We start from the raw sequence: 25,916 nt of genomic DNA, 5'->3' as shown, positions 1-25,916 counted from the left end.
TTCTTGCAAACACACTAATTGTTGAAATCTCCAGCCAGCCAAAGTTGATTCCAGATTGTGTGCTATAATATAATAAATGTAACCTTTAACTGTCTGTTTTAGTCAATTAAATTTTTTGCTTTTGTTCAAAATTCTAGTTAGTTTTACTTCTCAGTTTCATAAGGCCTCCTTTCCACCTCTCTGGAAACGCAGGGGGGGTCTGTACGCCTTGCGACTTACGCTCATCGTCTGACCCACTACACCACTGAGGAACCCTTCACATTTGGAGATGCTTCTGGCGTGCTTTTAAGCTTATACTTTTAGAGCTGCATCCAAAAGTTTCTAGAATCATGCAAGATTTGAACCCTCAACCTAACTTCACAAGAACAACCTCTTAACCTCTGAGCCACTGCTCTGCTCAGGTTGTGGCATGTTTCATGTTGTATTTATAGTTTATTTGGACAAAAAGGACTTGAAAGCATCTACAGGTATAGAGGACTTGTACCAACAACCTGTCTTTACAGCAGCAGCATCTTATCTCGGAATAATATGGTTAAGGTTTTATTTACCGTTTACTTCACAACAAGACCTTAAAAACATCTAGCATTACTTTGGGATTCAGGCCTTAAATAATAAACCTTGTCTCTATTCTTTTTGAGCTGACGTCTGTTACTCTACTAATGAGTCATGACAGTCAGTTTTAAGTTGCAGTCGCATTTGTCAAATAATACTATTACATGAGTGGTGTGCTTGCGTGTACTTTTATACCAGACGGTAATGTGTAATTCAGTATGAGCAGAGCAGCTTTAAATGCTGAGTTCGATGTCGCGTCTGCCACTGTTTGCACCCAAATCAACAGCAGCACCTTGACCCGCTAGTTAACCTGTCTTTCCCTCCTCTACAGCACTGGTTGAGAAAAGCTGTCGGAGCGATGGCCAGACACGCTGACAGCAGCTGAAACAAGCAGGAGGGAAGCAAACCTCAGTTAACAGACGAACCGCAGATGAGACAGCGGACAGTATCCTTAAAGGTGCAGTACCGCCACCTATCGGTCATATAGTGAAACTCATATTATCGTACAAATTTAATCCGCTCACTTGAATGAAATATGAACGAAACAAAGCCATACCAAATATTCATGTACATTCATATATCAATTACAAAACAGTCCTACTTAACTGAGGCTAAGTTACAGTCAGGCGACTCTATGTGACAACAACACATTAATTTGCTTAGCGCAAACATATACATTTCTATACCACAACATGGTGCAGTGTCTTATACAAATGTACCAGTAAATACATGCCCCAGATGGATAGCAGAACTTTATCTATTACAAGACAACAGCTCGCCTGCTAACAAAAAACATAGAAAACGTTAGAATCCACGACAGTACGGTGTCCGGCAAGGGACAATCCGCGCTCACAGCCTTATTACAGCAGCGTTCCGGCGCCATCTAGCGGTCGTTACAGATCACTGCTCCATAGTAACACGACAGATTGAGGGAAAAAATGAAAAGAACAGTGAGTAACTCAGTGTATCAAGGAGGTTGACCAGCATCTGAATTTATAACTAAGAGATGGTTCGGATGGTTCAGTGTGCATGTCTGGAAGTGGCGTATCTTGGCTGACATATTTCCTCTGAAGAGACTACATAAATGACAGGGAATTTATTTGACTGACTAGTATTAAAGCTTTATCAGTCCCTACCGCTCCTCTAGTCACTGATCCATATTATCATCATTACATGGGTTCTGTGATATCAGACAGTGAGCTGCTGTGGTGGAAATTTTCCATAAACACAAACACAAAAGCATTAAAGTACAATTACATTTCCCCCCTTTTGATTACACATTAATCAAACATTAAAAGAGTAAAAATTGTCAATCGTGGCATTCATTCTATAGTAATAAAGCATTCTTTAAAAATGATTCGTTAAATGTATTGCTTATAAAAATGTAAATGGCGTAGGGATAAAAGATTATGAGCTGTTTTTGTGGGTAGTTATACTAAAATAACCCTTGTGTATGAGCTTTGGAAAGACAGGGACATAAGCCTATAATCGATCAGATCATGTTCAGTCAAGCAAAAATGGGAAAAGGGTTATATGTTGACAATCACTTTTATCTTGTTTCGTCTGGTGAATGTCATTTTGTGTCAGTGGAAGATAAAAATTTGTGTGTAAGTGTGAATCAAGTGGAAGCATAAAATGCTTTGTTTAGGAATAGTGGATGAAATCACAAAGAGGTATACATGTAAATCAACCACATAATTTAGAGCAAATATTAGAGTAACATATCAAAAACAACAGGGTCACAATCAATGTCTTCTTCTTCCTGTTGAACAGTAGCGTTAGATTGTTTCCAATCGTTTGTTGACACCTTGACAGTTCGTTGGGGTTCTTCAGGTTGTGATCAGCTGATCACAGAGACACTTGGGATTCGTTATCACCGCCAGGTTTCCTCCCAATGTCGTCTGAGTCACTGTCACTCCCCGTGATGTGAAGAGTCTACACGTCGTCCAGCGTCGGCAACTCAAGGCTGCTCGTGTGTGTGTTTTCTCAGGAACGTGTGTGTAGATGTATGGTCTGATAGTGTGATTCACCCGCGCAGCTTCAGGCGGCGCTTGGCTCACACCTTTAGCTGAATGGTCAACGCAGCCTCGCCTCAGTGCGTGTGTGAGCACAGCGAGGGTCGTCCTTCACAGTTCTTTTCGTCAGTGGTGGTTTTCTCATGTGGTGTAGATGTAGATGAAGGGTCGTCTGTCGGATCCGGGACCTTTCTGCAGTGGCTGGAGTGGATCCAAGTCGCTCTTTCTGCGATCTTCACAGCCGTGTTGGTCGTCAGAAAGACTTGGAAGGGACCTTGCCACCGCTTTGAGTTCCAGTGCTTCCTGCGAAGCTCCTTAATGATCACCCAGTCTCCTGGTTGAATGATGTGCAGTGGTTCTGTCGCCTGTTTGGGCAGAGCCGCTTTCACCTGTTTGGAGATTTGAGACAGAACAGAGGATAAGTTCTTACAGTACTGTAGCATTGCGTCTTCGCACATTTCAGTAGGTGGAAAAATCCTAGTCTCGGTCTCAGGGTGGAGTCCCATCATAGGAGGTCTACCAAATAGGATCTCATACGGGCTGAGGTTTGTTCTCATCCTTCTCCTCATTCTCATGTATGAGACACAATGGGAAGAGCCTGAGTACACTTGAGACCAGTCTCTGAGCAGCATTTAGCCAGTTTGTTTTTCAAAGTGCCATTCTCTCTCTCTACCGCCCCTCCGCTTTGAGGGTGGTAAGAGCAGTGCTTTCTGATGTCAATGTTCAGAAACTTTCCCACTTCCTCAAGGGCTTGGTTTGCAAAGTGTGAGCCGTTGTCACTGCTGATTCTTCTGCTGGCGTTAGTTCGATGAAGTCCAGCATTAAATGGTCAAACGCCTGTTCCGGTGGTGGGTGAGCTGCCAGTGGTTTGGCAGTCGTCTTACCTGGGTTGTGTTGGGCGCATGTCATACATGCTTCACAGTATTTTTGCGCATAGATTGAAAATCCCTTAGTGTACCAATGTTTTGTAAGAGCATCTAACATTCGTCAGCCAGAGCTTGCGTTCCTGTGAGGTAGAGAATGTCTGAAGATCAGGGAGAGCAGAGGGAGGAGAGGGAGGTTGGGTAGAGGTGGAGGATAAGAGGCAGGGAACAAAAGAAAGGGGGAGTCGGGCAGCTGTCTTTGCAGCAGCATCAGCGCGCGCGTTTCCAGCAGAAATGGGATCAGTGCCCCCAGTGTGTGCAGGGCACTTACATACAGCAATTGCAGCTGGTAACAGAATTGCGTCGAGCAGATCAGCAACCTTATCATGATGCAAGATAGGTTTGCCATCAGATTTCAAAAACTTTCTGTGTTTCCACAGAGCACCAAAGTCATGTTGTGACGCCAAAAGCGTATCTGGAGTCTGTGTAGATAGTAGCAGACTTCCCTTCAGCCAATTACATGCTTCGGTCAGTGCGATCAACTCCGCAGCCTGAGCAGAGTAATGTCCTGACAAAGGGCCAGACTGTAAAACAGTATGAGAGGTGCAGACTGCATATCCAACCTGACAGTGGCCCGAAGCAGGGTCTCTAGAGGCGGAGCCATCAACAAAGAGAACGAGGTCACAGTTAGGAATTGGCACCTCCGATAGATCTGGGCGCGGAGTGCAGACCTGGTTCAAGACCGAAACACAGTTGTGAGGCTCGCCATCGTCAGGGCCTGGAAACAAAGTGGCTGGGTTAAGCACATTGCACCTTTTGACAGTGATGTTTGGCATTTCTAGTAAGATGGTGTTGTTGTGATGACGGCAGGTTTAGTTCCGGTTGGGGTTTTGTTTTGATGGGGTTAGTTCCGGTTGGGGCAGAGTTTTGATTGTTGGGATTGTTTTCACCTGTTATGAGTGGGTATTTATTCTCTCAGTTTTCCCCTGATCCCTCGTCGGATCGTCGTCGTTAACCACGGGATCACTGACCAGGGCTGCCCTACCGTCGTTTCGGTTCATGAGGTTAGAGATCGACGAGTTGGCCGTGAGTTTTGTTTTTTGATTCATCGTGTGACCAGCGGTCACGGTTGCCAATGCGCTTTTGTCACGGAGACCTTTGTGGATTAATGTTGGTGGGATTCCTCGATTTGATTATTTGTGATCTGGATGCCAAATGCCCAGGACTGTATGAAGAAGATCGCACAGGCGAAAGTTTATTTGAGACTGTGTTACAGCGTTTGCCGGGAGCGTCGCATACTGTGTTTTATCCATAGAGCCAAGTGTGGAGTCCGTTCGTCAGCTGTTGTTCTACGAAGGAAAACCTGGACACCAAGTCATCTGTTGTTACCCTGCTGGGTGCTACCCAGCTGCGGCCTCAACCTGAATCATCTTACAGCTCCATTCACCGGAACGCACACTCCTTCACCATAACCTCCTCCACGGTTTCATTCCGCTCATTCTACGCCGACAAGCCTTATTACCGCCACCCGCCTACTAACTTGTGCTTCAGTTTCCGTAAGTGACATTATTGTGTTACTTCATCTGCCTGCCGTCCGATAGTAATTAACCACGTATCCCTTTTTTCTCCTTAGCGGAGACGCGGCGGTGTGGACGTCCTCGCGCCGCTCTTTTGATTTCGTAACCCGTGAAATAAATTGTTTAAAGAGAAAACGAGTCGATTCTGCACTTTATTCTTGGAGTCCTTATTCGAGCGTGACCCGCTCGCTGTGTAAATCGTGACAGTTGTATCTAAGCCATCGGGCTGTAGAAAGATGTGATGTTTTTTGTTCCAAAAGGATCAAAGACACGGCATGAGGAACCAGCAGGGTGACATCAGAATAGCCAACAATGTCACATGATGCCAGCACGGCTTTCTCTGCCGCAGCCACTGCTTGGAGGCATTGTGGGAGCCCCGCAGCGACTGGGTCAAGCTTAGCAGAGAAATAGGCTACAGGGTGTGGACGCCCTCCGTGATCCTGTAAAAGGACAGAAGTCATACAACCTGATTTCTCATCCACTGTTTGGGTGAAAGGTCGCGTAGGGTCAGGCAGACCCAAAGTAGGAGCCGACTGAAGAGCAAGTTTGAGGTCGGTGAATGCCTGTTCAGCCTCAGATGTCCACATGAGGCGGGTCGTGGATGCAGAAGATGTCTGCATCAGAGCTCTAAGCGGAGCCTCCAAGACGGCGCAGTTAGGAATGAAATTCCTGCAATAAGAGCACATGCCTAGAAAGGACATAAGCTGTTTGTATGTGCACGGTTTAGGCAGGTTCTGAATAGCTTCAGCTCTTTTAGGTGAAATGGATTTCCCTTCAGCGGTAATGATGTGACCTAGGAAGGTAACTTCAGTCTGAACGAACTGTAATTTAGACAGACTTGCTCTGTGTCCAGCAGCATGCAGGTATTTTAGCAGCTTGATCGTATCTGCTGCGCAAGTTTCCTGATCCTCACTGCAGATCATCAAGTCGTCAACGTACTGCAGCAGGGCAGTGCCTGGGGACAAGACAAGATCATCCAGGCTGTCTTTCAGTGCCATATTGTAGATTGTAGGGCTTTCTGAATACCCCTGGCACAGTCTGGTAAAGGTGTATGACTTTCCGTTGAATTTAAAAGCAAACCAGAATTGACTGTCTTTGTGGACGGGCATGCTGAAAAAAGCATTGGCCAAATCAATTACTGAAAAAAAAATTAGCCTTGGGCGGAACCTGAGAAAGAACTGTGTAGGGGTTCGGTAGCGTAGGCGCGCGTGGTTGGACCGCCGCATTTACTGCTTGCAGATCCTGGACAAACCTCCATTCTGTTGGCTGTCCTTTGTCTCTGATTTTCTTAACTGGGAAGAGTGGAGTCCTCACTGGAGAGTTGACACATGGGACGACGACTCCTGCTTTCAAAAGTCTCCGTCATGTTTTGACAGAAGGACATGTGGATCTGTAGAATAAGCATCAACAAATCTCTCTTGTTCGTTAGTGAGAGAATTCGCAAGCGCAGACCTATGTTCATCCCAAAAAAGAGAGGTTGAGGTCAGTTTGTCCGCATGTGTGCGTAACCATGATTTTTCAAACTCCTCATCAGGACCAGTGGACACATGTGCTGTACAAGACAGGTCAGATGCGTCTCTAAAGGTCGTATTCTGTGAGGAAACAAGCTGTCGAGCAGCCTGTATGAGGGCCTCAGTTACAGCCCCTCCCTTCAGCAGCCACTGATAAGAGTAGAGCAGCGGCTCTGAGCTGAAATTAACACAAACAAAGGAATAATTATTCACATTGTCCGTGGTTGTGACCTGCACTCCCTCAGTGGAAATCAGTGAAATACCTAAACTACACATGAGACCTCTTCCTAATGATGATTCCTAATGATCTTCTGATGTTGTGCAAGACAGAGGCACAGTAAGTTTTTCTTTTATTGTCCAGCCAGACAAACCTATAGTGTGCACAAATCGTCCACTCATTTTAGGTGGATTGGAAAACATGGAAGATTTTATTGCCCGCTCCTCTGTTGTTGTTATGCATTGCAGAGAACATCTCCAAGGATGGCAGATACAATTCGCTCTGTTGTTTTTCCTTCTTTGCAATCTTCCTCTGCTGGAGAGTGTCATAAGCATGGCGTCTTGTGAGATCAGACAGACGCGCTTCTTCTTTCCATCCGATGTATGACTGCTTCACGGCGTCAAAAACTTCAGGGAGTAAGCCTTTCATCACCAGTTCACACAGGTGACTCTCGTATGTTGAACAGATGAGTCCTCCCACTCCTTCCGGGGGAGGGTGAGCTCCTCCGTGTGTGTTGTTTGCATGTAGTGACTTTAATCATACAGACTTTATCAGGGCATGCAGTTTCGAGGTGGGCAACAAGCGTCCTCACTGCGGTAACGAATCCATCATTTAAGTTGTTTGTCCAGTCTTTGTGTTTGAGAGCAAGTGTCACATCAGGCAATTGTCTAGCCAGCTTTTGGTATTCACAAGGTGCAAGACGTTTGGCCAGGATGCGACGAATCTCAGCTCCAGTGGGTCTGTACTCCTGGCAGAAAGCCAGAAGGTTGGCACCGAATGCCTTTGCTTTCGAATGCCACCGAAAGCTATGTCAGCACTAGTCCATGGTCTGTGCACTAACATGCTTCCTTCAGGGCCGGCCACTTCCACCATGGGCAAGCTGATTTCTGGAGCTACTGGTGTGTTGCTCCTCAGGGTACGAACGCTGGTAGTTGCAGAGGCAGCACTCGTAGTGGCAGTTGGTGCATGGGCACAGCTTGTGGCAGTGGATGATGTAGGAATGCAGCCGACAGGTGAATTGGCCCAGAACGTCCGTGCCTCCGTTCCAGGAGTTGGTGTGGCATTTACACTGTCCTCCACATGCTCTGACTGCTCTGCAGCCGATGTTACAGCTCCTGATGACAGAGGTTGGCCAGGCTGTTGATGTGGGCCAGGCTGCTGCAGAGGTGCAGGCTGTTGATGCGGTGCAGGCTGTTGCTGTTGGTCAGGCTGTTGTCGTTGGTCAGGCTGTTGTCGTTGGTCAGGCTGTTGGTCCTGCTGTCCACCCTGCCCGGCCCTCCCGCTGACGTAGAAGGAGTCCAGGTCGGGATTCACCTTGACCGCGCTCAGCTCTGCAAAAGGATACAAAGCAGAGACAGTGGGAGCGCTCTGTTTCTCATCATGCTGTGTGTGTGTATGTGTGTATAGTGGCAGTGTGCGAGCTTCCACAGAGTTGTTATCTTTTCTGCCAGCTACGTCACCACTTTCGTCCTTTCTCACTCCTAGTTCTTTTTGGCATTTCAGTCTTTCCCTGCTTTAACCCAAATCTCAAGGCATCTGTTGTTTAATTCAATTTCTTCTAAAGTTTTAACTTTGATCGTTCTACTTTTACGGAGCTGTTTCTCCTTCTCTTCTAATTTTTCTTTTAAAGCCTGTATGTCCTTCACACTGAGTGATCCACCTTCTTGAAACCCATAATGTTTTGTCCAGTCGTGAAGACATGACACGCACTCATCACCATATTTACGTCTCATTAATTTTGTAATGCTGCAGTCTGGTGGTGGAGACTTAGATCGCCCCGAACCCATCTTTCAGAGTCCCGGCGGTTTCCTGCCTTAGACTTTTTTGTGTTCCGGCTGGAACCTTTTTCGAAATTTCTCTTCCACGGACGTCTCCGTAGAAAGGGAACCGCTCAGATCAGCGACAGGGTTCTCGGAAGTGCTCCCTCACCGTCAGGCCCCTCTAAGACCCGGGTCCCTCGTATCTCAAAACCACTTCCCCCTGCAAACGCGCTCCGTATTTCAGAAGCCGTCTTTTATTTCCTTGTCCACACCCTTTGGACTGCGCTCAGATCTGCACACTGGTCTGTATCCTCAGTACAGACAAAACAAGCTCGGTTCCACAAGTCAACCCTTAGCAACCACCGTCTCGGCCACCAGGGCAGACTTTGACCTAATTAATTTTTCTACCCGAATATTAAATTTAAAATAAAAAAAAATATATATTATTTTTGGACGTTTTCAGCCAAATAGTCGTTTTAGAAATAATATTATCTCTAGTCCTAATTATATTTTTCTTTTGTCGTTGTTTGTTTTAGTCTAGTTGGGGATGTTTTAGAATTAATTGTTATTTGCCTTACTTTCCCTAAACCAAAAGATCAGAGCCAAGTAAACCCGAATACCTGAAACCAATTTCAAACCTGTTTCCTTTTTTTTTTTTTTTTTTTCTTCAACAAGTCGCAACAAAACGGAATCTCTCTCACCGGGCCGAGTAGAGGTTGGATTTTGTGTTCGTTGGATTTTGTGTTCATTGGATCTCGTCAGAGGCGATCCAGACGTGTGAGCAGTCCTCCCACTCAGAACAGCTGTAGAGGTTTGGAGGCTGAGCGACCCTAGTCCTCAGGAGTATCATCCCTGGTCACACTGTCCAGACAATCTGCCGCGGGACTCTGTTCGTAGACGCCAATTTCTGTGGTGGAAATTTTCCATAAAGAAGCAGATGAGAGAGAGAGTTGTCCTTTTGTGCGATTTATTGAAATAATAAAGAAAGGAAAAAAAATAAAAATAATGGGGAAAGCAAATAAAAAAAAAGAACACCAGCTGGGGAGATCAGTGCACACACCACGAAGGTGTGATGCAAAGAGCCCACGATCCTCAAGTTGCTTCTGCCTTTTAACCTTTTTCCCTGGACCTGGTGGAATCTCCTTATCACACTGTGGGTGAAGATGTTCATATTACACAGGGAATAAACAAGGCTACAGCCTTGGGTCTGGTGAGGCATCAGACAGAAAGGAGCCAGAGCCCAGGGTTAAAAGGCAGACTCAGGCCATGAACAATCGGTCACCTTGAGAGGGAGATAGATTGTCTGTCTGAGAATGTTCAGTTCCGGGTCTAATCAACAAGTACAGAATGCATGGTCACTATGCAGAGTCAGAAATTAACACAAGAAGCATTAAAGTACAATTTGCTGCACATTGTAACATAATAAACAAAGGGCAGCGAGTATTACCTCAAATAGACTGTTTATGGGATCCACTAAACAAAGACATTTGAAGACGGCATTGGCTTTATTCGACTTTGGAACGATGGAGTCTAATAACTGAGGCTCCCAGTGAACCCCTGTAGCCACTTGGGTGTAAAAGGAGCAGAGGTCCTGGTATTAGGAGAAGTGTTTTGCATACTTTGTACCACGAGTACAGGTGTATTTGTGGTGCATTCACACCTGATGATTCTTAGCATGTGGGGTGTCAGAGTGTGGAACTGCCACTAGAAGGAGCCATTTATCTAAATATCAGAGTAAGCTGAACACTGCATGTAGTCAAATGAGTTGTCTCTAACTAAATCTGATCTAAATTATGTTTTAAAATGCTTAAAGATCTGATTTTTTTATGTATGTTTTGTTTTGCAGACCTTTAAATTTTTTATTTGTATTTGCTCTTTGTGTAATGTACAGTAATACAATGTTCCACTACTGATCAGGAAGAAGAAGGGAGGATACATAAAGAATAAAGCAACACTGGAGCCACAACCTGACGAATGAGAAAAAAATCCCACAAATACAAACAGAATGGAAGAATTCAGTTTTTCTTTCAGTTTTTACGCAATAATCAGCATTCAGACGTTTTTGCTTCGGGGATCTGCATAGGACAGGGAGGCTGCTGAGGTTTTGGGAATGACGTGGGTTTTAAAGGTAACAGTATACTTAATTGCAAGCGTCAGAGCATCCGAATGGACCAAGTTTTGGGACACTCAGATGAGCTGAAAACAACTGGAAGCAGGAAAGACTGGCTCTTCCATCATCACAACAATGCTCCACATCCAGCTGTTGCAGCCTGTAGCTTCCCACATGTTCACGCCTTGTCTGAAGGCAGAACGCTTGTCTCCTGGAAACTTCCCATTACTGCTTGCTGCTTCCTCATCATTCTGCTGCTTCAGCACTCCTGGTTCCTGTAAACGGAGTGGCGGAGCTTCAGTGGTCACGTGATCCAGGAGCGAACACCGAACGTGTTCAGTGAGTTCAGTCTCCGTTTAAAGAGAACAGAGAAGGAGGAAAAGTTTAATAAACACCGAGAAAAAGAAGAAACGATGAGGAGGTGAGTGTTTAACAACATTACTGGTACTGTGTCTGTTTGTTAATGTAGAGGAAGAAGAGACACGATCTACTTATGGCGGTCAAACAATGCGTTGAAGTTAGTTTGACGTTGGACATTCAACAGACATTCGACCGAAAAAACCTCCAGACAAGCGGTCCGTGTTTGAACAAGCGATCCGCATTTCGTGTTCGCTACGCGGACACAGAACGAGACCGCTCGGACCGCGGTGAAGTTAGTTTGACGTTGGACATTCAACAGACATTCGACCGAAAAAACCTCCAGACAAGCGGTCCGTGTTTGAACAAGCGATCCGCATTTCGCGTTCGCTACGCGGACACAGAACGAGAACGCTCGGTACACGAAGACGTTGATTTAGGGACCGTCGATAAAATATTTGAATTTTCAAGAAATTAATAATTCAATATCGTCCAAACCGTATGACCTACTGGTCCAAAACCTGCTCCAATCTATGTGTCCACATGTCCTTCACAGGGCAAACCCATTTATATGAGGAAATAGTCATGTTGCATATTTTTCTATAATATTTTTGTGTAAATATTACTGTAATATTTCAATACCGTCCACACCATATGACCTACTGGTTCAAAACCTGCTCCAAAGTGTGTGTCTACATCTCCTTCACAGGGCACAACCATTTTTTTTGAGGATCAAATCATCTTTCATATTTTTCTATGATATTTTAGTATAAATATTACTGTAATTTTTCAATACCGTCCACACCAAATTACCTATTGGTTTAAAACCTCCTCTGAAATGTTCATCTACATCCCCTTCACAGGGCACAACCTTTTTTCTGAGGAAATAGTTATGTTGCGTATTTTTCTATAATATTTAGTATAAATATTACTGTAAATTTTCAATACCGTCCAAACTATATGACCTACTGGCTCAAAACCTTCTCTGAAATGTTCATCTACATCCTCTTCACAGGGCACAACCTTTTTTCTGAGGAAATTGTCATGTTGCATATTTTTCTATAATATTTTTGTGTAAATATTACTGTAATTTTTCAATACCATCCACAGCATATGACCTACTGGTTCAAAACCTTCTCTGAAATGATCATCTACATCCTCCTCACAGGGCACAACCTTTTTTCTGAGGAAATTGTCATGTTGCATATTTTTCTATAATATTTTTGTGTAAATATTACTGTAAATTTTCAATACCGTCCAACCCATAAGACCTATTGGTTTAAAACCTCCTCTGAAATGTTCATCTACATCCCCTTCACAGGGCACAACCTTTTTTCTGAGGAAATTGTCATGTTGCATATTTTTCTATAATATTTTTGTGTAAATATTACTGTAATTTTTCAATACCATCCACAGCATATGACCTACTGGTTCAAAACCTTCTCTGAAATGATCATCTACATCCTCCTCACAGGGCACAACCTTTTTTCTGAGGAAATTGTCATGTTGCATATTTTTCTATAATATTTTTGTGTAAATATTACTGTAAATTTTCAATACCGTCCAATCCATATGACCTATTGGTTTAAAACCTCCTCTGAAATGTTCATCTACATCCCCTTCACAGGGCACAACCTTTTTTTTGAGGATCAAATCATCTTTCATATTTTTCTATGATATTTTAGTATAAATATTACTGTAATTTTTCAATACCGTCCACACCAAATTACCTATTGGTTTAAAACCTCCTCTGAAATGTTCATCTACATCCCCTTCACAGGGCACAACCTTTTTTCTGAGGAAATAGTTATGTTGCGTATTTTTCTATAATATTTAGTATAAATATTACTGTAAATTTTCAATACCGTCCAAACTATATGACCTACTGGCTCAAAACCTTCTCTGAAATGTTCATCTACATCCTCTTCACAGGGCACAACCTTTTTTCTGAGGAAATTGTCATGTTGCATATTTTTCTATAATATTTTTGTGTAAATATTACTGTAATTTTTCAATACCATCCACAGCATATGACCTACTGGCTCAAAACCTTCTCTGAAATGTTCATCTACATCCTCTTCACAGGGCACAACCTTTTTTCTGAGGAAATTGTCATGTTGCATATTTTTCTATAATATTTTTGTGTAAATATTACTGTAATTTTTCAATACCATCCACAGCATATGACCTACTGGTTCAAAACCTTCTCTGAAATGATCATCTACATCCTCCTCACAGGGCACAACCTTTTTTCTGAGGAAATTGTCATGTTGCATATTTTTCTATAATATTTTTGTGTAAATATTACTGTAAATTTTCAATACCGTCCAACCCATAAGACCTATTGGTTTAAAACCTCCTCTGAAATGTTCATCTACATCCCCTTCACAGGGCACAACCTTTTTTATGAGGATAAAATCATCTTTCATATTTTTCTATAATATTTTAGTATAAATATTACTGTAATTTTTCAATACCGTCCGCACCATATGACCTACTGGTTCAAAACCTGCTCCAAACTGTGTGTCTACATCTCCTTCACAGGGCACAACCATTTTTTTTGAGGATCAAATCATCTTTCATATTTTTCTATGATATTTTAGTATAAATATTACTGTAATTTTTCAATACCGTCCACACCAAATTACCTATTGGTTTAAAACCTCCTCTGAAATGTTCATCTACATCCCCTTCACAGGGCACAACCTTTTTTCTGAGGAAATAGTCATGTTGCATATTTTTCTATAATATTTTTGTGTAAATATTACTGTAATTTTTCAATACCATCCACAGCATATGACCTACTGGTTCAAAACCTTCTCTGAAATGATCATCTACATCCTCTTCACAGGGCACAACCATTTTTTTGAGAAAATAGTTATGTTGCGTATTTTTCTATAATATTTTAGTATAAATATTACTGTAATTTTTCAATACCGTCCATACCATATGACCTACTGGCTCAAAACCTTCTCTGAAATGATCATCTACATCCTCTTCACAGGGCACAACCTTTTTTCTGAGGAAATTGTCATGTTGCATATTTTTCTATAATTAATTGTGTAAATATTACTGTAAATTTTCAATACCGTCCAACCCATATGACCTATTGGTTTAAAACCTCCTCTGAAATGTTCATCTACATCCCCTTCACAGGGCACAACCTTTTTTATGAGGATCAAATCATCTTTCATATTTTTCTATAATATTTAGTATAAATATTACTGTAAATTTTCAATACCGTCCAACCCATATGACCTATTGGTTTAAAACCTCCTCTGAAATGTTCATCTACATCCCCTTCACAGGGCACAACCTTTTTTATGAGGATCAAACCATCTTTCATATTTTTCTATGGTATTTTAGTATAAATATTACTGTAAATTTTCAATACCGTCCACACCATATGACCTACTGGTTCAAAACCTGCTCCAATATATGTGTCTACATGTCCTTCACAGGGCACAACCATTTATATGAGGAAATAGTAATGTTGCATATTTTTCTATAATATTTTTGTATAAATATTACTGTAATTATTCAATACCATCCACAGCATATGACCTACTGGTTCAAAACCTTCTCTGAAATGTTCATCTACATCCCCTTCACAGGGCACAACCATTTCTTTGAGAAAAAAGTTATGTTGCGTATTTTTCTATAATATTTTAGTATAAATATTACTGTAAATTTTCAATACCGTCCACACCATATGACCTACTGGTTCAAAACCTGCTCCAATATATGTGTCTACATGTCCTTCACAGGGCACAACCATTTATATGAGGAAATAGTAATGTTGCATATTTTTCTATAATATTTTAGTATAAATATTACTGTAATATTTCAATACCAACCACACCATATGAACTACTGGCTAAAAACCTTCTCTAAAATGTTCATCTACATCTCCTTCACAGTGCACAACCTTTGTTATGAGGATCAAATCATCTTTCATATTTTTCTATAATATTTTAGTATAAATATTACTGTAATATTTCAATAATGCCCAAACCATGTGACCTACTGGTCCAAGACCTGCTCCAAAATATGTGTCTACAACTCATCATCTCAGACTGGATTCTTTGACTCTGTTGCTTATACATGCAACGTAAGCTGTCCCTCTGATGAGCTTGTTCCTGATTCTGTCAAATCTTGTCACTCCTAAGCTCAGCATTTTCATCTCCGTTACCTCTATCTCTATCTCTGCCTCTTGTCTCTTTCTCACTGCTATCATTTTCAAACCACAGAGCAGAGCTGTTCTCACCACTGTCTTGAAAACCTTTCTTTTGAGTCTTGCTCTAACCTCTTTTCAACACTCCCCATCACATTGAACTGTTGACCCCAAGTACGTGAACCCCTGCACCTTCTTTACCTCATGGCATCAGTGGTGCTCTTACGGGGCATCAAACCATACTCGACACCAGAACGCTTCTCCTCCATTCTTCAGGCATCTTCTCCCAAACAAACTGGTTGGAAACTCCACCGCTGTCTCTTCTGGACACTTTCACACCTCTACAGGTACGTCGTCAGGACCAACATCCTTTTCACTCTTCATCATTCTAATAGCTTTGCTCACCTCATCTGTTTCTGTTATTTCCTGCCCCACAACATCCACATCTTCCTCCATTCTTTCCCTGTCATTCTCCTCATTCATCAGCTCCCTAGAATCCTCCTTTTAGCTTCTCTGCACACTCTCCTGGGTTGTTAGCACCTTTCCATCACTGTCTTTGATCACCCTTATCTGTTGCACATCCTTCCCATCTCTACCTCTCTGTCTGTCTAGTCTGTACAAGTCCTTCTCTTCTTCCTTTGTATCTAACCTGTCATACAGCTCATAGTAAGCTTTCTGTTTGGCCTTTGCCACCTCTTAACTTTACTCTGAGCTTCATTTGTTGTCCTGTCTACTTTCCTCTGTTCTTTCTACATCCCACTTCCTTTTATCCAACCTCTTCCTCTGGATGCATTCCTGTACTTCCTCATTCCACCACCAAGTGTCTTTATCTTTCCTCCATCCAGATGACATACCAAGCACTTTCCTACCTGTTTCCCTGATAACCTCTGCTGTAGTTTCCCAGTCACCTGGAAGGTCTTCCTGACCACCCAGAGCCTGTCTCAACTTCTGCCTTAATTCACAGGTTTCTTCATTCTTTAGCTTCCACCACTTGGTCTTATTTTCTGTCATCTTACTCACCACCATGCGGTGCTGTCTGGCTACACTTTCTCCTACCACCACTTTGCAGTCACTAACCTCTCTCAAATGACCTTGTCTACATAGGATGTAGTCTACCTGCATGCTCTTCCCTCCACTCTTGTGCGTCACTCTGTGTTCCTCTCTATTCCGGAAGTAAGTGTTGACTACAGCCATTTCCATCCTCTTAGCAAAGTCCACCATCTGTCCTTCTAGATTCCTTTTCTTTACACCAAACCTGCCCATCTCCTCCTCATCACCTCTGTTCGCCTCACCAACATGCCTATTGAAGTCTGCTCCAACCACTACCCTCTCTCCTCTGGGTACACTCTCTATGACCTCATCTAACTCACTCCAGAATCTCTCCTTCTCTTCCAACTCACAGCCAGTGGAGCATACCCACTGACTACGTTTACCATCATCCCTTCAATTTCTAGCTTTAGGCTCATCACCCTGTCACTTCACCTCTAGAACATTGTTCACAACCTCCCCTTCAGGATCACTCCTATCCCGTTTCTCGTTTCTCTTCCTATACACACCATGGTAGAACACACCACTTTCCCTGTCATTGCACCAACGTTAAAGAGTCTCTATTCTCAGATCTATGCTCCTGCCTTTCCTCTTCTCTCTCTGTCCACAACCCCTTCTGTCTGCACTCCTTCTTTGACTAACAGTAGTCCAATTTCCACCAGCAACCTTTAGGTTAACAGCATCGGTTGTCGTTGTTAACCCCATCCAGTATGAAATTCTTATGGACGATTTACATAGTTGTTATTGGCAAGCCGGATGCCCTTCTTAATGCAACACCTTTGATCCAGGCTTGGGACAGGATCAAAGGTCACTGGCTTGCAATCCCTGTGGCTAGATTACATAGTCATGTTGCTTATTTTTCAATAATATTTTAGTATTAAAACAACAAATATGGTTGTGCCCCAACAAGGAGATGTAGACACACAGTTTGGAGCGGGTTTTGAACCAGTAGGTCATATGCTGTGGACGGTATTGAAATATTACAGTAATATTTATACTAAAATATTATAAAAACATATGAAAGATGATTTGATCCTCATAAAAATGCTTGTGCCCTGTGAAGGGGATGTAGATGAACATTTCAGAGAAGGTTTTGAACCAATAGGTCATATGGTGTGGACGGTATTGAAAAATTACAGTAATATTTATACTAAAATATTATAGAAAAATATGCAACATGACTATTTCCTCATATAAATGGTTGTGCCCTGTGAAGGGGATGTAGACACACAGTTTGGAGCAGGTTTTGAACCAGTAGGTCATATGGTGTGGACGGTATTGAAAAATTACAGTAATATTTATACTAAATATTATAGAGAAATATGCAACATGACTATTTCCTCAAAAAAATGGTTGTGCCCTGTGAGGAGGATGTAGACACACAGTTTGGAGCAGGTTTTGAACCAGTAGGTCATATGGTGTGGACGGTATTGAAAAATTACAGTAATATTTATACTAAATATTATAGAGAAATATGCAACATGACTATTTCCTCAAAAAAATGGTTGTGCCCTGTGAGGAGGATGTAGACACACAGTTTGGAGCAGGTTTTGAACCAGTAGGTCATATGGTGTGGATGGTATTGAAAAATTACAGTAATATTTGCACAAAAATATTATAGACAAATATGCAACATGACAATTTCCTCATATAAATGGTTGTGCCCTGTGAAGGAGATGTAGATGAACATTTCAGAGAAGGTTTTAAACCACTAGGTCATATGGTGTGGACGGTATTGAAAAATTACAGTAATATTTATACTAAAATATTATAGAAAAATATGAAAGATGATTTTATCCTCATAAAAAAGGTTGTGCCCTGTGAAGGGGATGTAGATGAACATTTCAGAGGAGGTTTTAAACCAATAGGTCATATGGATTGGACGGTATTGAAAATTTACAGTAATATTTACACAAAAATATTATAGAAAAATATGCAACATGACAATTTCCTCAGAAAAAAGGTTGTGCCCTGTGAGGAGGATGTAGATGATCATTTCAGAGAAGGTTTTGAACCAGTAGGTCATATGCTGTGGATGGTATTGAAAAATTACAGTAATATTTACACAAAAATATTATAGAAAAATATGCAACATGACTATTTCCTCAGAAAAAAGGTTGTGCTTTGTGAAGGGGATGTAGATGAACATTTCAGAGAAGGTTTTAAACCAATAGGTCATATGGTGTGGACGGTATTGAAAAATTACAGTAATATTTATACTAAAATATTATAGAAAAATATGAAAGATGATTTTATCCTCATAAAAAAGGTTGTGCCCTGTGAAGGGGATGTAGATGAACATTTCAGAGGAGGTTTTAAACCAATAGGTCATATGGGTTGGATGGTATTGAAAATTTACAGTAATATTTACACAAAAATATTATAGAAAAATATGCAACATGACTATTTCCTCATATAAATGGTTGTGCCCTGTGAAGGAGATGTAGATGAACATTTCAGAGAAGGTTTTGAACCAGTAGGTCATATGGTGTGGACGGTATTGAAAAATTACAGTAATATTTATACTAAAATATTATAGAAAAATTTGAAAGAGGATTTTATCCTCATAAAAAAGGTTGTGCCCTGTGAAGGGGATGTAGATGAACATTTCAGAGAAAGTTTTAAACCACTAGGTCATATGGTGTGGACGCTATTGAATTATTAATTTCTAGAAAATTCAATTAATTTATCGACGGTCCCTAAGTCAACGTCTTCGTGTACCGAGCGTTCTCGTTCTGTGTCCGCGTAGCGAACACGAAATGCGGATCGCTTGTTCAAACACGGACCGCTTGTCTGGAGGTACTTTCGGTCGAATGTCTGTTGAATGTCCAACGTCAAACTAACTTCACCGCGGTACCGCTCGGCACATGAAGACGTTGACTTAGGGACCGTCGATTTTCAAGGAATTAATAATCCAATACCGTCCAGACCATATGAACTACTGGTTCAAAACCTTCTCTAAAATGTTCATCTACGTCTCCTTCACAGGGCACACCCATTTTTATGAGGAAATAGTCATGTTGCATATTTTTCTATAATATTCTCGTATAAATATTACTGTAATATTTCAATACCGCCCAAACCATGTGACCTACTGGTCCAAGACCTGCTCCAAAATCTGTGTGTATATCTCACCATCTCAGCCTGGACTCTCTGACTCTGTTGCCTATACCTGCAACGTGAGCTGTCCCTCTGATGAGCTTGTTCCTGATTCTGTCCAATCTTGTCACTCATAACCTCAGCACTTTCATTTCCACTACCTCCATCTCTGCCTCTGGTCTCTTTCTCACTGCTATCGTCTTCAACTCACAGAGCAGAGCTGGTCTCATCACTGTCTTGAAAACCTTTTGAGTCTTGCTGACACTCCTGTCACACACACTCCTGACACTTTCCTCCACCTGCTCCAACCCGCCTGCACTCTCCTCTGCACCTCTTTTCAACACTCCCCATCACACTGAACTGTTGACCCCAAGTACGTGAACCCCTGCACCTTCTTTACCTCATGGCATCAGTGGTGCTCTTATGGGGCATGAAACCATACTCGACACCAGAACGCTTTTCCTCCATTCTTCAGGCATCTTCTCACTTTGAAACAAAGGTTGGAAACTCCACCGCTGTCTCTTCTGGACACTTTCACACCTCTACAGGTACGTCGTCAGGACCAACATCCTTTTCACTTTTCATCCTTCTCAGAGCTTTCCTCACCTCACCTGTTTCTGCTATTTCCTGCTCCACAACCTCCACATCTTCCTCCCTTGTTTCCATTCATTCTTTCATTCTCCTCAGTCATCAGCTCCTCAGAATCCTCCTTTCATCATCCTGGGTTGTTAGCACCTTTCCATCACTGTCTTTAATCACCCTTATCTGTTGCACATCCTTCCCATCGCTATATCTCTGTCTGGCTAGCCTGTACAAGTCCTTCTCTCCTTCCTTCGTATCTAACCTGTCATACAGCTCATAGTAAGCTTTCTGTTTGGCCTTTGCCACCTCTTAACTCTGCTCTAAGCTTCATTGTAGTCCTGTCTACTTTCCTCAGTCCTTTCTATATCCCACTTCCTTTTAACCAGCCTCTTCCTCTTTATGGATTCATGTACTTCCTCATTCCACCACCAAGTGTCTTTATCTTCTTTCCTCCATCCAGATGACACACCCAGCATTTTCCTACCTGTTTCCCTGATAACCTCTGCTGTAGTTTCCCAGTCATCTGGAAGCTCTTCATAACCACCCACAGCCTGCCTCAGCTTCTGCCTGAATTCTTCACAGGTGTCTTCATTCTTCCACCACTGTGTCTTCTATTCTGTCTTTCCTCTCTTTTTCTTCCAGACCACCAGAGTCATCTTACATACCGCCATGCTTTCTGGCTACACTCTCTCCTACCACCAGGATGTAGTCCACCTGCATGCTCTTACCTCCACTCTTGTGCGTCACTCTGTGTTTCTCTTTCTTCCTGAAGTAAGCGTTGACTACAGCCATTTCCATCCTCTTAGCAAAGTCCACCACAATCGGTCCTTCTAGGTTCCTTTCCTTTACACCAAACCTGCCATTCTCCTCCTCATCCCCTCTGTTTCCCTCACCAACATGCCTATTAAAGTCTGCTCCAACCAATCCCCTCTCTCCTCTGGGTATACTCTCTATGACCTCATCAAACTCACTCCAGAATCTCTCCTTTTCTTCTAACTCACAGCTACTTGTGGAGTGAACCCACTGACTACATTCACCATCATCCCTTCCATTTCTAGCTTTAAGCTCATCACCCTGTCTGAGACTCTTTTCACCTCTAGAACATTGTTCACAGCCTCCCCTTCAGGATCACCCCGTTATTCGTTTCTCTTCCTATACACACCAGGGTAGAATACACCACTTTCCCTGTCATTGCACCAACGTTAAGAGTTCAGCTCAGATCTATGCTCCTGCCTTTCCTCTTCTCTCTCTGTCCACAAACCCTTCTGCCTGCTCTCCTTCGACCAACAGTGGTCCAATTTCCACTGGCACCATGCAACATGACCATTTCCTCATATAAATGGTTGTGCCCTGTGAAGGACATGTAGACACACAGTTTGGAGCAGGCTTTGAACCAGTAGGACATATGGTTTGGACGGTATTGGATTATTCATTTCTTGAAAATCCAAACTAATGTATCGACGGTCCCTAAGTCAACGTATTCATGTGCCGAGCGGTCTCGTTCTGAGTCCGCGTAGCGAACATAAAACGCAGATCGCTTGTTCAAATACGGGCCACTTGTCCGGAGGTACAACTAACTTCACCGCGGTAAACGACCGCGAACCAGATGTGAGGAGTTAATGTTTTTCAGGGTGTGGTTCTGGTTGTTATTTGTCTTGATTCTGGTTCTAAGCTCACAGTCGGTGGTACTGACCGCTCAGACTGACGGAGGTCCAGAAATGTGGTGGTTTTCTGCTTTCCTGTTGATGTTCCTGTAGTTTTCCAGTGTAGCATATTTGCAGTTGCCAGACTGAAATAGACACACTTAAATCACCACTATGTTAACGTTTCAAAAAATACATTTCAATTTATTACAAGTGGTGACATAATATTATCAGCAAGGAAGAAAGGACAGAGCAGCGGTGGGAGGTCACCTGGTCTCCTGCAACAGTATCAGCCTAAGAACCCCATCGTCCCAGACATCATCAAGTCATCCATCGGTTTGTGGGGCTCTGCCCCTTTAAGACTGAGGCACGGCCCTCAATGCAAGGCTGGCCCTCAATGCAAGGCTGGCCCTCAATGCACAACCGCAGAGTATGTGTGTGGGTTTGAGTGTCACACTACACGGGGCGAGCATGGGCATACTTGAGCGAGAGAATGGGTAAGTGTGAAAGAAGGGTGAGGATGGCTCTGGCTGTGCTACGTGTGGCGCCTGGGCAGTAGTACTGCGGTCCCTGGGTCTCGGCTGTCCCTTCCTGGCTGGGGGTTGTGGGGGGTGGTGGGATAGGTAGCAGAGCCAGTCGGGAACCTGGCTCTGCGGACCCTGGTGCTCTGCTTCCCAACTACATTTTCTCCGCATTCATCCACTTAGGTCTGCAAGGGGCGTCCTGCTGATGGAGGGACCAGGGCTACTGGGAAGTGGTTCCGTCCCTTCCAAGTGGGATGCTCTGCAGTTTTAATTGCATTAGTCATACACACTTGTCCAGGAATCTGGGGGCTCCTTCCGGGGGGGCCAGTAGACTTCCCATTGATGGCTCTGTCTGCTGGACCCCCCGGAGAATTGGGTATCTCCCAAAGTTCCTCATACTTAGCTACATACACATACATTTAGGGCCGGGGGTGGGCTCTTTCACTGGGGCCTGGGGCTCAGGCCAGTTGTGGCCTCGGCCACTGGCCCTGATGGAGAGATCACCACCCAGTTTTAACTGCAAAAAGACATTTAGGGCGAGGGGGGGCACTGTCCGGGGGACACACCGTCAGCCAGCGGTTGTGCTCCTGGAGGTGTCACCCACCTTCAGTGCACTTTAGTTCCACACACTCACGTCCAAGCTGGGTTGCAGGTTTCTGGGGTACCTATTTCTACTGCCCTCTGCCTCCCCCGGGTTGGGGGGGTTGGTCGGGGCTCGGGAGGAGCTGCGGTCCCTGCCTGGGGCCACATGGACGGCAGGCCGGAGACCTACCCTCCCCACGAATGAGATCAAGCGAATGGTGTGGGTGGGAGAATGTATCTGAGAGTGCATTGGTTCACGTATGATTGACTAGTTTGTTGTGAGAGAGTCTATGGTGTGTGTGTGTGTTGATGTGATGATGTGTGTTGCACATGTGGATGGGTGTATGCGTCTGTGTTTGTGTGAGTTGGTATGCGTGTGGTGCGGTTGAAGTGTGGGGGGTCCGGTTTTTCGCCCGGGGTACGATGATCGTCTGCCTGGGTGGTCTCTTTTCTGCTGACCCCACCAATTGCTGGCCTTGTGCTGCAGGCCGCTGTAGCGCCAGGGGATGAGGTCGGGCCGATGGGGTAGGCCCCGCTCCGCCCGTGTGGGGGTGGTGGGCTGGGGGCGGGCCCCACTCTGGGCGCGGGGGCATCTTCTGGCGGGCTCCCTACGGACCGTGGGTCCTCGGGCTCTACTCTTTCAGGCCGACCCTCCCGCCGGGGGGAGTATTTGCCCCTGGTTCTCATGGGGCGGACAGCGTTGACCCCCGGTGGCCCACTCTGGCCTCGGGTGCTGTCTCTGTGGCTGCTGCAGCTCTGCCTGGGGGGCTCTGTGTGGGCGGCTTGGGTTGCAACACCTGCCCTCCTGGAACTGAAGGTGTGTGGGCTCCCTGGCTGCTAGGATTCTTTCCTCTGCTTGCTGGATGGGCGTAGTGGCGGAGCCCCTCACGTCACCCTGGCTTCCACAAGTGGCATTGTTCATGCACCAACGTCTGCCTCACCCTTTGGGTGAATAATGTTAAGCTACAGCCTTACTAACCTTGTAGTGGGACACTTTCCAAATCCAACTGTAAGTATTATTGATACTTATCACTACCGATATGAATAATGTGTGAATATGGAATTTGTGGTGTTGTATGTCATGACTTTTATTAAGTAGTATGGGATATGTATAATAATGCACATATGTATGTATATTGTATGTATATGTTTGTATTAGTATGTGCACATACCTTAGCACTATTATTGGTATTAGTATTAATCTCCAAGGTAAACCACAGTACAAAAATTGTTTAGTTATGAATGTGTTAGCCTAAGGTACATCCATGCTTCTTATTTATTTATTTTTTTGCTCCGATTGTTTAATTAACAGATTTGCTTGGTTTCAGCAGCTGGTTGCACCCCTTATCCCCCCTCCCCCCCCACCCTCCCGCATACACACCCTAAAGCAGAAACCTAACCTGTCCACCAACACAGCAACATCACACACATTTTGGATTAGCTAAATAAACCATTAAATAAACCATAAATCAGGAAGAGTATATATATTCTATATATACTCTTCTTGTTAAAGCAAAGCTGTCCATCACAATATGGCATTCAGCGTAATATATGCTGCTTGCTTAACTGCTGGACAGAACAAAAAAAAAAAAAAGACTGAGGCACGAGCTTAAAGACCCTGATCCTATGTCAGCTAGACATCTGGTTTCGTTCTAACTTCTGACCTGATACCAGTGGACAACAATAAGTGTTTACTCAGAAGTAAATGTCTGTATCCTGGAGTCTATCCCAGATATTCCTTAGACCATGACTCTGCCAAAATACAAGGGTTATAGAACAGTCATTGCAACCTGTTAACATGACCAGAACAGATCATTGATTCTTCAGAAGTGCAGCAGACACATTATATAAATATATATAATAATATATAATATATATATAATATATCCGTGACCTGGCCCCGGATAAGCAGTTGAAAATGGATGGATGGATCACACCAGTGACCACATTAACTGGTGACCGACTGGTCCCTCCTAATTTACCTGTTGAAGGCAGGAAACAGCACGTTTGTTCTCTCTGAATCTGGACTCAGATTCACTTTAATAGGAGTCACAGCAGGTGTTTAGCTCTGAATCTGTGTTTTTTTTCAGAAGATGAACAATTTTTGTGTGGAGGAAGAGGACGGAGCAGAGTCTCCAGGATCCAGATGTGTGACTATGAAGAATGACTGGTCCAAATGTGAGTCTCCATCATTCAGTCCTGAACCTGGAGCCTCAGACACAAAGTAAGAAATGATCCAGACTCACTGATATGAATCATTGTTAGTTTATTCTCAGATCTTATAAATTGACTGTATGAATTTCCAGGATGTTCATGTTCTTCTGGATGAACTTGATGTGTGTAGACATAATCATTAAGATAAACATAATGAAACAACAGAGAAATGATTTGTTTGGTCTGAGTGTCTCTAACAGCTGTCAAACACAGAGAACAGCTGGAATCTGATCTGAGAAATGATATAAGTGTGAAACGTTTTGATGATCTGCAGCAGCAGTAGTTTGTGTTTAGAGCCACAGAAATGACTTTGATCAGAGAATTGATCAGTGACTGATGTGATATGAATGAAAACGTGTTTGCAGAGTCCAGAACCAAAGACAAAGAGCAGAACCTCCAGGACTCAGCTGTCTGTCTATGAAGAGTGATCGGTCCAAAGATGAGCCTATTAACTTCAGTAATGAACCTGGAGCCTCAGACACAAAGTAAGAGACAGTTTCTACTGTTAACTGACCTAATGGAGGATGAAGGCAAAATGATGTGTAAACCACATCTTTAAATCTCCCTGCCATTACACTATAGAACCATACATTCTGTGATGTCAGCATTTCATCTTGAAGAAAAGAAGTGATATATGACATTTTCATTGTATTCCACCAGATCCAGCCTCTTTGCTATTGAAGGCTGGTGTGTGTGTGTGTGTGTGTGTGTGTGTGTGTGTGTGTGTGTGTGTGTGTGTGTGTGTGTGTGTGTGTGTGTGTGTGTGTGTGTGTGTGTGTGTGTGTGTTGTGAGAGAGAGAAAGGGTCAGAAAAAGGTCATATTTTGTTTGAAGACTTAGGGATGCTGTGTCTTTCAAGAGGTGCTTGAGTAAATAAATGGTGACCTGACTTTGTTGTACACAACACCAAAACAACTGTTAGCTGTATATAACTGTGTAGCATCCACCTATGCTGGGATAGAGATAACGTTAACCCTGAACTCTCAGAGCAACATTTCCATCCTCTGGTGGAAGCAATACGTGTCCTTGTGCGTTTCATTATGTTCCTTTGTCCTGCTCATGAAAGTTAAATAAAGATGTCATATTCTTC

At 43.3% G+C, this 25,916-nt stretch overlaps 1 protein-coding gene across 1 annotated transcript in view; it reads left to right on the top strand.

Annotated features, from left to right (window-relative positions):
• Positions 1-25,916, top strand: part of LOC114846248 (protein NLRC3-like) — a 50,675-nt gene that overhangs the window by 8,948 nt on the left and 15,811 nt on the right. Inside the window, exon 3 of the mRNA XM_055504135.1 lies at positions 25,193-25,312. Coding sequence (XP_055360110.1) covers positions 25,193-25,312 — 120 coding nt within the window. The remainder of the gene's footprint in view (positions 1-25,192; positions 25,313-25,916) is intronic.

The sequence above is a fragment of the Betta splendens genome, chromosome 19 (assembly GCF_900634795.4).
Source record: "Betta splendens chromosome 19, fBetSpl5.4, whole genome shotgun sequence".
NCBI lineage: Eukaryota > Metazoa > Chordata > Actinopteri > Anabantiformes > Osphronemidae > Betta > Betta splendens.
Note: the sequence above shows the minus strand (reverse complement) of the source record. Positions and strands in the feature narration are given on the sequence as shown.